Consider the following 13,446-nt stretch of genomic DNA (forward strand, 5'->3'; position numbering starts at 1 on the left):
GAGCTAACTGTTACTATGTAGTCAGTGCTTGGTAGTAATTAAATAAAACATAATCGTATTTCTTGTAATTAGATTATATTGCATTTCAAAAATACTCATAATCAGACTACAGTTACTTTTTTTGTTGATCACATGATTGCATTATCCACACAATACCAGTCATTTATTAATAACTTATTATTAGTATACCTATCCCTATTTCTTCTTATTCATGTTTTAAATGTTCCTTTTTAAAATAGCCTACTTCTTATATAGATTCATAAATTTATTTGTTGGCATTCTCACAAAGACCAATCACAACACAGATGGCTTTAATTCCCCATAAAATAAGAGGTCACACAGAATTTGACCATTGGATTTACAAAAATCATTTAAGTGCTTTCTTGCATCAACTACTGATGAACACATGATTTTTTACTTGAATTATCACTCAGTGGGTTATTTAACCATGCATTGCTGTACTTTTGTCTTTCAAACACATTAAAATGCACACATTCATCTTGTTTATAATTTACATGATATATTGCAGGGATTATTAAACCATTCTTTGTCAGCCAGACCTCTTTCACCCAATATGTTTATTGAAAAAGTAAATCTCCCCTAAATTAATAATTAAGTAACACATTTGCATGTCTACGGCTCTCTGATGTTGGTTAATGGTCACATGACATGCAGGTAAGCAAATAAAATGTTTCATCTTTTTAGTAAGTGTTTTATTTTGACTTGTTATTTTACCAATATTTATTTTAGTTTGATATTTTTGTATGATTTAAGTCATTACTGGCTTTTTGTTAAACACCCTGCAGTTCCTTCATAAACCACAGTATGTGAGACCTTGACATACTATAATATTTAACACACCTCATATTGTTAATAACAATAAATTGAATATATTTTATTTATCTTTTATATATATCAATATGGTACAATATTGTCCTATTTCAGTCGAATCCTAAATCAATGTGATCTAAAAGTTTTAAAAAAGTAGCTGTACATGTAATGGATTTCGTCACTAACTACAATTTTTTTTTTTTGTCATGTAATTTGGAATCAGTAACAGACTACAACTTGTAAGTAACATATCCTGCCCTGTGTATTGCAAATTTTGACTGGAACACTGTATTGACTAATCAGCATCAGTTGCATAATGTGAATTTATTATAGAAAATGTATTCACGATTACGTGATGTGAGTGTTGAGCTCAGGAACACGGTGATGTACTTAAAGCATCTGCTAATGAAAAAGTCTGGCTTTTTGCCTGCTGGGTGCTACTCTCTCTTTCTCTCTTGATGCATATGGATGCCAAGGCCCAGATTTTGCTCCGGGTTCTTGCTCTCTGTGTGTGTGTGTGCATGTGCGTGTATGTGTTTTGGGTCCATTATTTTTTTGGCCTGCGCCTTTCATTGTTCTGCAGAGTTTGGCAGAGGTTACCTGGCACAATATGACCAGGCCGTCTGGCACCCAGAGTGAACCACCTGCATTCAACAATAGCGTTACTCTGCTGATACGGAAGGGCTGTGGTGTAGCAGTATAATATCAGAGGTGAACCTGCGTTTGCAAGGTTATAGCCGCTCTATATTTTGTATTCTGAAAGTTGACATCTGTATAGGCACATAACTTAAGTCTTGACTACAAAAAAAGCAGTTGAACATTTCCACTAGGTATTACCCAGGACAAATCCACTGATACTGTTCAATGAACACACGCTGACCTTTTGTGACAATGTGCCCCATTGCGCGACTCTCACTCTATATGGAGTAAGAACTCACAATGGAAACCTGGTGTTTATTTAACTGAGTTGAGAATACTTTTGTTGAAATATGAAATAGCAAAGTAATCATTCACAGCATATTTATAATAAAACACATTTATAATTGTTTTATCACTTTTCAGTTATGCTGCTTAAAAAAAAAATTGAAATTATTTGCAATAATGTAAATGTACTTTTTGCACTTTTGATTAAATTGTTGCATCCTCACCTAATAAAATATACATTTCTTAAAAACTAACAGACAAACAAACAAACCTTACCTATCCCAACATTTCAAACAGCACATATGACATTTGAATAAAATATAGCGTCTGTGCTGCATCTTATGTTGCTTATATTTCATCTATTTAAATGAATATATCACATGTCAAGCAAACGATGATAATTGTTCAAATGACTTTCAATGATACAGTATAAATATAATAAATTGACCGAGCCTGAAAGACAAACTTTTCAGTCACAATCGTCATAATAAAGTGGACACAGTGTTGTCACTTATCTTAATGTTTACAATTGTGGTTTTATTATGTTCACTCATTTAGCAAACAGCAATTAAAGATATGGTATGTATGATATATTTGTCCCCTTTGTATAAGGGAGGGTGAACATTATATGTCACTTTTTTGTTTATGTCCCTGTGTTTGTCATCCTGTCAAGTGTTTAATGTAATAGTGCAGTGTTTCAGAGGGAAAAAATTAAAATCCCTGCAATGCTAGAGATATGGAAAGCAAGTGAGCCACGGAGGGCTGGAAAGAAACACAAAAGCTGTGTGCGAGAGGGAGGAACCGAGCGAGCGCTGTGATAAATTGCAGAAGCGAGAAAACGAGTCACTTGAGCATAAAATTAGATTTTACAAATGTGTTGTTACCTGACAGTTATTTGACAGAGACGATATCGCAACATTGGAACGTATATGAATATTGCTAATCATATTAAATAAATGAGAGGTTGGGGGCTTTGACGGGGACGGATCTTAATTTACCCCTCTTTATCACTGCAGACTTAAACTTGTGCTTGATTGGCTGCTGTCATTTATATGGTAATTTGAAATGCTCTGTAAAATCCTGGTCTAAAAAACCCATGAAACGCTCTTCAGATAACCGCTATCACATTGTTAGTGGGAATGGACGTTTTGGACGAATGGAGGTTTTTCAGTGAAGCTTTGAAATATTGAGAAAAAAGGTGGCTATTATCAGATTTAATATTAATATTGTGTAACAATATTTTTTATTTTATTTTATTTATCAGAGATAAAAGACATTAAACAAAAATGCAAAAAAATCTAAATCAAAATTAAATAAATACATTAATAAAAATACACACCATATACACTAATATTCACATGGTTGGGGTCTTAAAAAATGTATTAATTAAAATGAATTGTTAATATTGTGACTTTTTGTATTCATTCATTGAATTGACATTTTTAATGGGTAGACAGTTATACATTTATTTTCATGGAATAAGGTATAAAGGAAGGAACTCGCGTTTCTCATTCATGTTTGATATTTATGTTTATTAAGATGCTGACTTTTCCACTCATCTAGAACATCTAGAGCACCATAATTTCAGTCATGCCATTTTATTATTATGATTATTATTATTATTATTATATATATATATACATATATAGATGGTGATGCAAAAAAAAAAAAAACAATGGGCTTTAATCATGAAACAAGCTGAACAAATATGTGGATGTCATACAAAACTCATTGAATAATCCAGTGAGAAACTCATGTTTCATTTTAAATATGCTAATATTAATGGGAATAAACATTTGAAATGCCAATAATGAAAATGTGTAAACAAACAGAAAAAAGTAAAGCCAGTTTTCTTTTTAAAAGAAGGTATTATACACAAAAGTCAATCGGCAATGGGCAAAGGAACGTAGTTAGTTTCCAAATGACACTCAGCTATATACCAGCCAAAGTCCAGAAGAGAAAAGACATTGATAAAATGAAAAACAGAAGCATGGGTATATCTTACAAAGCTAATAAACAGTCCTCCACTCCTTCTGTTCTCTCAGAGCTTTATATTGTATTTTTAAGTAAATATCGGCCAGAAATGCATTAGTCAATTTGTCGTATAATCTGAAAGTCATTATGCATTATCAATCATGACAGATTGAGTTTAAGGAATAGATGATGTCTGTTTCTGCCACTGTAATATGTCTGACTTCTGCACTCGTTCATTCGAGACAGACGCCGAGTTCTCCTCTTGTTTTCCTTGGGGAATAGACAAATGGAAGGGGATAACAGGGCAATACAGCATCCCTTAATTGGTCAGTGTTGTGCACAATACTGGTTGTTTGCCATAATTGTTTAGTGTGGGCTATTGTTGCTTTCTCCTCTGCCATTGTGTGGCAGAGTACTTTCAGCTTCCAGGGAGCAGCGCAGCTATTCACAGGCATGCTGGGAAAGCGACCAGGGGAGTGGTGTGCTACAAAAGAGCTCCCTCTAGCTCAGCCTGCATGCAGACATTCATCCAAAACATAATGATATTGTCTTATTGTTGGGCTTTTGGCTGAGCTGTGCTTGGCTGCGTGTGGTGAGTGTGTAAGCGTTCAGACTGGTACAGTATATATACAGATAGAGCCGCCAGAACACAGGGTCAGTGTCAGTTGACCCACGGCTGTAAACTTGCCTTGTGCGTTAATGGAGTCGTACACATTATTTGTTAGAAAGATAATAAGGTAACAGAAATGCCATGAATTTCTCCATGGAGCTTCTGGTTGTAGTTTATTATTTTTATTATTATTATTGAAATTAATTAAATGCTTTATTTTGTTGACAGTAGATTTATAAAGCATTGTTAACTGTGATCTTTTCACATGAGCAGCTCATGTTAACAGAGTTTTAGTGTTTTGGTTCACAGTAAATGCTGCTCCGCACAAACGCCACCTCTGCAAGCCACATATAGTGTGTATTTAAAACATGCAACATGTGCCAAGCATCTTCCCAATTTTGTATTAAATACACAGTGCATCAGATTTGTATAATTTCATTGCATTATTTGTGATTTGGTAATCGCGCTAAACCATATCACATTCTCATTGTTAAAAAAAAGTAACACTGGTGAGTAACACTGTTTCATATACTTTTCTACTCATATTTGGCACATGACAAGTGTTCATTTTAGGCTCTGGTTATAACAGTTCAGACAGTGTTAACTTTGATTCTGTTTATTGCTGAACTTTTTAAAAGTTTGCATGATGTTTTATTATGGGTAAAAAATAAATAGCAAGACAGGTTCTTGTTGATATGCTAAATATGTTATCACCGCAAAATGAAAAGTATTTTTATCTTTTGTTCATCTTTAAAACCCAAATTTCTGTCCCTATCCACCAAAACTGTGATGCATCAAAACGTTCATAAAGACATCATAACAGTAATCCATAAGAGCCGAGTGGTTTAATCCAAGTCTTCTGAAGAGATATGATTGCTTTATATTGCTTTAACAAATTTAATATAGGCTTTTATTTGGAAGCTCAAAATATTATTTTTTTTACTTCTTCATGTATCAAGCTGGCTCATTTGAACTTCCATTTACCATTAAATCATTGGTCTAAAACTAAATTCCTGGAGGGCCACAGCTCTGCACAGTTTAGCTCCAACCCTAATCAAACACACCTGATCAACTAATCAAGCTCTTCAGGATCACTAGAAACTTCCAAGCAGGTGTGATTTGGAGCTGGTTGGAGCAAAACTGTGCAGAGCTGCATCCCTCCAGGAATTGAGTTTGAGACCAATGCATTAAATGGATTAAACTGATTAAACCGCTCAATTCATATTCTTTTATTTCATAATTAGCTTTTTAAAGAATCAAAGTATTACATTTTCAGTGGATATAAATCTCTCAGGTTTTATAAAAAAAAAAAGTCTTAATTTGCGTTTCGAAGATTAATGAAAGTCTAATGGGTTTGGAATGACACGAGGGTGAGTAAATGATGACAGAACTTTTATTTTTATTTTGCAACTTTTGAATTTTGACCCTCTCCTGCGCTCAAAATCTTGCAAGAAGAGATTGATGCTGATTTGTTTAGTCATATACACTCTAAAAAATTAAGGTTTTCATGATGCCGTAGAATAATTTCTTTGTCTAAATGGTTCCATAGAGAACCTTTAACATCTGAAGAACCTTTCTGCTTCACAAAAGGTTCTTTGTGGTGAAAGAAGGTTCTTCAGATTATAAAAAGGTAAGGAAGAGATAGCTCTTTAAAGAACCTTCATTCTAAAAAAAAAACAACTTAAAATTATTAGTTTAGTCAACTAAAATATTCCAGTTGTCCCTTAAATTAACATTGAGTAACTTAAAATTTCAAGTTGACTAAACTAAAAATTTAAAGTCAGTGGGGTAACAAATTATTTTAAGTTGAAACAACTTACTTTTTTTTTTTTTTTGTCTTTGACTGAATGGTTCTTTGTGGAACCAAAAATGGTTATTCTATGGCATCGCTTGAAGAACCTTTTTGAGCACCTTTATTTTGAAGAGTGTAATTCCAGTAAAATCTTGCTTTGGATTCATGCTATTTTTTTAATTCCCACACACACACAATGCTTCAGACCTCACATTGCATTTGTCAAAATAGGCAGAAGGAAGGAGATTTATCTTAGATTCTCATTAAATAGAAAAACATTGAGAATCTCTAATCTTGTGCCTGTAAACCAATTATTTTTATTGTGAAATAAACTAAAAAATAAAAAAATTAAAAAATTTGTACCGTAAAACGTAGTTAATTTGAGCAACTTATATTTTATTTTAGATGTGTATATATCCGTACCTGAACACAGCAACTGAAAACTTGCCCGGCGTCACATAAAAAAATTCAAAAAGGAGAAAATATCAGTATGAGATTCATTCAGAAACACTATTTCACCACTAGCCGATCACGTGCTAATAAATTCTATAATTGTGTTGCTTACTTTGCAGTGCTTTAAAAGCTCGTGGATTGTAAAGAGGTCTACAGGCAGCCGTATTAGTAAAGGTAGCAGCTGTAATGAGCACATGTTTTCTCTATCAGGATACAACCCAAGAGATTAATTAGGCTGCCTTTGTAAAGCTGTTTCAAAACAGGAAACAACTTAATCGCAACTTAAACTGACTGATGTTAGAGAAAGATGTGCAAGAAATCTGAGATCAAAAGTTACAGCTCAATTTACATTTAGCCCTTTAAAGACCCCGTTTAGCACAGAGCAGTACATCAGCGTAAATATCCTGCGCCATTAACTTGTCGTATCTGTTTATTCATAGAGATTCTCCTGATTGGAAACAAAGCTTCTTCTCTGCCGTTTGATGGAGGAGTCGCAAGCGTTTTGCTTTATGGCTTGTATATCTGGAAACAGTAAAGCTATTCGCGGGGTGGTTTTTTTTCTCCTCGCAGCAGCTGATCTCCCGTTTTTATTAAATCTATTTTAGTGCTTCCGAGCAATGCACATTTTATCCTCTTAATAGTCAAATTAGTATATACTCCAGCAATTACTTAATGTACTCTAATGAGATTTCCCCACAAAACGGCAGGATTCATTTATTTTAATGCGCCGGGGCTCTTTCCAGGGAGTTTATGCATCATGTCCCTTCAGAAGTCAAGCAGCGCTGGAGTCATAAATAGTGTGCATGGCTCAATGCTGCGCTGCTCTCTAGATTGTAGGCTTGTGATCTCCCCTGCAGCCTCGTACTTGAGCTTATCTCCTCTGGGAGAATAACAGCAATGTTCAGGTCGTTCTTGACCTGTGCCGAGGTCTGACTCAAGAACTCTTAAATATTCATGCATTCATGGAGCTACATACTACGGACTCTAAAAGCAGGATTGGAAATATTAAAAAGGAAAGTTAAAAAAAATAAAAAGCCAAGGGTTCTTCTGTGTTTGGCATAGTGTTTATCTGGTATGCTTGAACACTATAACATTCAGCAGACACTTTCCACGAATAATATCAATATTGTGATATACAAGGAAGGGGATGTGGACACTTGACAAGTATTGACACTATTTATTTCATGCTCAAGCATTTTACTCCTGTTAAGTATTGTAAGAACACTGATAAATAAAATGTAGGCCAATGTACATATGTTTCATTACCTGTGTCCTGTCCTGTTACTGTCTTTCTGTTGCACTGTGGAGCTTCTGTCACTACAACAAATTCCTTGTATGTGTAAACATACTTGGCCAATAAAGCTCATTCTGATTCTGATTCTGATAATGCATATGTTTGCATTTATGGGAAATATAAGTTTATCAATAAATATAAACCAATATTTGTTCTAAAACTAGATTAATTTAGGCAACATATACAACTATTTCAGGGTTGCAAACATTTTACTTTTCTTTTTTTTTCAGTTACAAACTGTTACACATATTATTTAAAGTGAATCTATTTTTTATTACATATTTTTCTAAGTACTGACAATTTTATGCAATAATAATAAATTATCAGATTCACACATTTTAGTTTCAGACATTATTTTGTACTCTTCTTGTTGAAAGTGCTAATAATATTTTAAATCCCAAATAGCATGAATTGATAATATGTGAAATTGAATTCTGTACAACCGAACAAACTTTGCTCCTCCAATATTTCTCTCTGCTCATATGTCTTTGGCTTCCAGACCGTCATATCGCTGATATACTCTGGAAAGGTAAAGCAGGTCTAACAGCATTAATCCTCAAGGGCTGAAGATTGCTCAGCATGCTCCAGATGTTATCATTTTATTGTTTTTATAGGGTTCTATTGCACAGTAAAGTCAATAAACACAGAGTTTACTTCTCCAGCTCTTCCATTGGTGGAATCTTGGCAGTAAAATGCATTTCTGAAAATCTCAGCAGATTGTTATGAAATGAATTTGCCCAAATGGCTTTAAAGTTTCAAACTTCTGTGCAAAAACTCTATCCACAAGCTATAGGCCTGTGTATTTTTTTTATCAGAGAATGAAAGGTGACCTGCAGGCCTTAAGGAGGCAAGGTACCTTTGATGAAGCCATTTACTTTTCTCTTTCTCTCTTTCACTCTCCTCATCTCCATTATGGCCTTGAACTTTAAAAGCCTGAGCTGTGACTGTCAGACACTCTTTCTTTCTGCTGAGCAGATCGAAAAGGGTTGCTTAAGTACACAAGCGAGCTAGCCGACAGCTCTAAATGCAAAACACCTCCAGAGGTTTGGATGTGGTGCCAAGCTTCGTCACCGGGTTCAGCTTTGGTTCATTTGACAGTGATTTCTCTTGTTTTTTTAGGTGGGATTTTTGAACAAATGGATGGACCCGTGTCACTCGTCAGCTCCGAGGAACTGGCCTTTAAATTTGCAGTTAATAACATCAACAGAAACAGGACATTATTGCCCAACACAACGTTAACGTACGACATTCAGAGGATTAATATCTTTGATAGCTTTGAGGCCTCCAGAAAAGGTGAGTTGTGTGAAAATGTAAATGTTTGTGGCAGTGTTTAGATTACTACTCACCCCAAAAATGAAATTTGCTGAAAATTTAGTCCCTCGGGTCATCCAAGATATACGTTAGTTTGTTGAAGGAAACAGATTTGGAGAAATGTAGCATTCCATCACTTGCTTACCAATGGATCCTCAGCAGTGAATGGGTGCCGTCAGAATGAGAGTCCAAACAGCTGATAAAAAACATCACAATAATGCACAAGCAATCCACACAACTTCCATCTGTTAACAACTTGTGAAGTAAAAAGCTGCACATTTGTAAGAAACAAATCCGTTATTAAGGCCTTTTAGTCAGTTCTGGACAAAATACCAGCCCATAATCCTTAATAATGCATCCTCCAATAAAAAAAAAAAGCCCATCTACTTTTGTCCTGTTTATACACCAGCATTTTTGTTTAGAACTCTGGCTTGAGGCTGAGTACATTTTCAGCTATTTTTTATTTTGGGGTGACCTTTAAGTCTTACCAGTAAGCAATAACTTAATAACTCTTAATATATTTCTTAGGCCAAAACCCACTTTAAAGGTCTCATGTTCTGATCACAAACACAGTGAAAAAAAACAATATTGTGAAATGTTATTAATATTTAAAATAACGATTTCCTATTTGCATATATGTTAATATTCTGTCTATACAAATGGTTATGACAGAATGAAACTTACCACCGCTTTGTAAAACGTACAAAGGAATATTCTGTATGCAGTGACATTTCTGTTTTGACATTTCTTACCACATGACCCACCGTCTGCTCTCGCCAGCGTGCGACCAGCTGTCTTTAGGTGTAGTTGCCATATTTGGGCCGTCTCACAGCTCCTCATCGAATGCTGTGCAGTCTATCTGCAATGCCCTGGAGGTGCCACACATTCAAGTGCGATGGAAACACCACCCGATGGACAATAGGGATGCATTTTATGCCAACTTGTACCCGGATTACTCTTCTCTCAGCTACGCTATCTTAGACCTGGTGCAGTTCCTCAAGTGGAAGACAGCCACCGTGGTTTACGATGACAGCACAGGTGAGAGATAATGGCTTTATGTCAGCGTGTCATTGTAAACTGTGTTACTTGAGGAAGTCCTTGCAACCAAAGAGGGCCCGCCACCTTTAAAAGTGCATTAGACTCTGTAGTTCAGTGATAAGAAGCAGAAGTCTCTTAATTTTCCTGTTGCTGTCAGAATGAGTCAGGCCTCGATATTCTAGAAACAGTTTGCATCAAAGTAATCGAGCAATGCTACTTCTGACAGGAGCAGGAATGAAAAGCGATTCATCTGAGATGCAAAATATGTGATAAAAACATATTTATTATTAAAAATAGAACCAGGATAACGGCATGTTAAATTAAATGTCTGCTTTATAGTACATGTTTTCAGAGCTGTGGCACAGAGGGAAGCATTTTGCTTTCAACATTTTAGTAGATCTGCTCACAAGGGACCCGGGTTTGAATCTGGCCTTGGTCGTGTCCCGATTTTCCTGTCTCTTTCCATCAAAATTTTACATGGTTTTTAGCTGGTCCAAGATGGTCATTGATCTAACATGGTCTAGACCAGTTTGGTCAATTTGGTCTTTCAATGGCAAATACAAATTAAAGGAAATTAATCTGTGAATTCATTGTACTGTATGATGTCCTGGTTGATTGATTGATTGATTGATAGATTTTTTTCACCACTGGTCAGTAGTGCATGACGGACAATATATTGACATGAGATCTTATTTTTTATTTTTATTTCTTTAATCATCCCAAAATTGGAACTTTAATTTAATATTGACCAAATATTGGCCCATTAACTGGACTAGCCAATATACTGTATTGGTTTATGTCTAGTGATATCAGTGTGTTAGACCGTCTTCTTCAAGGTAGGTACAGCTGTTAGGCCACGTTCAACCAACAACATACCAGCTATCCAGTTCAAAACGTCTTCTTGACTTCTTGACTAATTGACTCTGGCACTCAACTCTTCTTGTGCAGGTTTAATCAGACTCCAGGAGTTAATTATGGCTCCGTCCAGGTATAACATCAGGCTGAAGATCCGACAGCTCCCTCTGGACACCACGGACACCAGACCTCTGCTCAAAGAGATGAAAAGGAGCAGAGAGTTTCGCATTATCTTCGATTGCAGCCACATAATGGCTGCCCAGATCCTCAAACAAGTGAGTTCATACTCTGTAAAGTGATGCACAGTCATATCATACTATCCACTGATGTTCTCTCAGAACTCAAGCCTGTTTGAAGTTTTAGTCCAGATCTGGAGAAGCTGTTTTGGATTTGGATCTGACGTTTTAAATTAAATTTGCTATATCTTTTGCTGGAGGCAGAATGGAGATGAAGCTACACATACATGTGAACATGTACAGTGGCCCCAAAATATGTGAACTATTTCTTAATGCTATCCTTAAAAATGTCATTGCAAAAAGCCATTGAGTCATTTCTCTATTGGCACCCTTATGAAGGCCTGTAAGAGCCAATACACATCGGATTTTTGAATTTTTGTAGCCCCATAAAAAAGTCTCTATAATAACAAATCAGTGTGAGTGCCTGGTTGCTAATGTATGTTTTTTAATTTTTATACAGAAACATCCAGTGCTGTAGGTTTGAATTGTGTATCTTTTTTAGAGCACCTGTAGTATTTTTGAGTGCCATAAAAACGGCTTATATTTGAAATGAGGATAAAACAATAGATATGCTTCTCAAAACGAAGACTACGGTAAAAGTATTTAGTCACGTTGAGGTTGTTAGTACTGCTGTAGCTCTCACGTAATTAGTTTGAAGATGCCATTTGCTTTGATGTTTTTTAGAGAGCTAAACATCAAAGGTTTGTAGGCATCTAAAAAAGTTTGTTAGTTTTGCATAACTTAAGTCTATGGCAGCACATAGAATTGTATTGACAAATGTTGCAAAAGCTCAAAGTACAGTGCACTTCAGTTCTAACTCGAATCCTTAGCATATGCTTACAGCTGAAAGTATAGTCTTTCAAAGTGTATTATAAATATAATTGATACAATGAAGTAATTTTTGTGAGATAAAAAAAGAAATTAAACCATGACATACTGAGTCATAATTACAAAATCTTAATTATGACAAAAAGTTGAAATTATGAGATAAAAAGTAATAATTATAAGATAAAAAGCAGAAATTATGGCAAGTCAAAATTGTGAGATTCTAAGTTAGAATTATGGCATACTAAATCATAATTATCAGATAAATAGTAAAAATTATGACATAAGAAGGGAAAAATATTAGAATAATTAGAACAGAAAAATATGTTTATCTCATAATTTCAACCTTTTCCGCATAATTACGATTTAACTATTTAAAATGTTAACATATGAATTGTTATAATTACAATTATTATTTTTTTTTTATCTCAGAATTATTTATCATGCCATTTTTATGATTTCTCAAAACATTTTATTATGTTGTGCAAACTTGTCCTTGCAACATCTGATAACATCGCAAATGCTATGAAGAATGTTTACCACAGGTCAAATGGGGACTGAATATGTTTTTTCTATTCATATCTAAGAGAAAACACTGTCCAAGCAGGTACTGCTTTAAACCTCGTATGTGTTTCAAAGGCTCTCCAGACGATATTTTGCTCTTCATTTCATTCAGCGTTGATGCCCCTGCATGTATCTTCCAGTTTAACTGTAGGCTGTATTATTTCACATTTAAACTTATGACAAAGTTGTGTCATTCTCTGTGGCCCGAGTCCTCTTAATAAGCTTAGTCCCGCGGTCACCTGTCTACAACCTGTCTGCGGCTCGTTTTTCTCTCTGTCAACCTCTCCTGAACTTCTGTCGGTGCATGTACTCTCCCTCAGGCCAAAGAGAAATAGGAAATGCAGTCGGACACAGAGTCTGTCTGAGACGTCTGTGGGCTAAATCCCAGAAGTCTTTAAAAGGCAGTCTATGCTTGTGGGTGTGTGTGTGTGTGTGTGTGTGTGAGAGAGAGGGACTGTGAGATATAGAAAGTACAGGCACAGACATAGAAGGGGCTATTTCTGCAACTCATTGTAAGAAATGTAACCATTTCTGACTTTTTCACAAACTTGAGTGATTACGATCTAGAAGAGGGAAAGAGCTCAGCATAACCTTGAGTTTTCCTCACGGCAGATGGCATAATTAAAGCAGACATATGAGCACCAAGGGAAAAGTGAGCATTTGTATGAACATTGAAGGAAATGTATTGGGAGTAGCTATGACCAATGTATAAAGCAATCATTATGTTTGAATACAGGAA

The 13,446-nt window shown here is 35.3% G+C and overlaps 1 protein-coding gene across 1 annotated transcript in view; it reads left to right on the top strand.

The window, feature by feature from the left end:
- Positions 1 to 13,446, top strand: part of LOC306877790 (glutamate receptor ionotropic, kainate 3-like) — a gene marked incomplete at both ends in the record, with an annotated part of 140,037 nt that overhangs the window by 56,017 nt on the left and 70,574 nt on the right. Inside the window, 3 exons of the mRNA XM_079429766.1 lie at positions 8,998 to 9,171; positions 9,970 to 10,227; positions 11,176 to 11,357. Of these exons, the coding sequence (XP_079285892.1) occupies positions 8,998 to 9,171; positions 9,970 to 10,227; positions 11,176 to 11,357 (614 nt within the window). The remainder of the gene's footprint in view (positions 1 to 8,997; positions 9,172 to 9,969; positions 10,228 to 11,175; positions 11,358 to 13,446) is intronic.

The sequence above is a fragment of the Barbus barbus genome (assembly GCF_936440315.1).
Source record: "Barbus barbus genome assembly, chromosome: 12".
Taxonomy (NCBI): domain Eukaryota; kingdom Metazoa; phylum Chordata; class Actinopteri; order Cypriniformes; family Cyprinidae; genus Barbus; species Barbus barbus.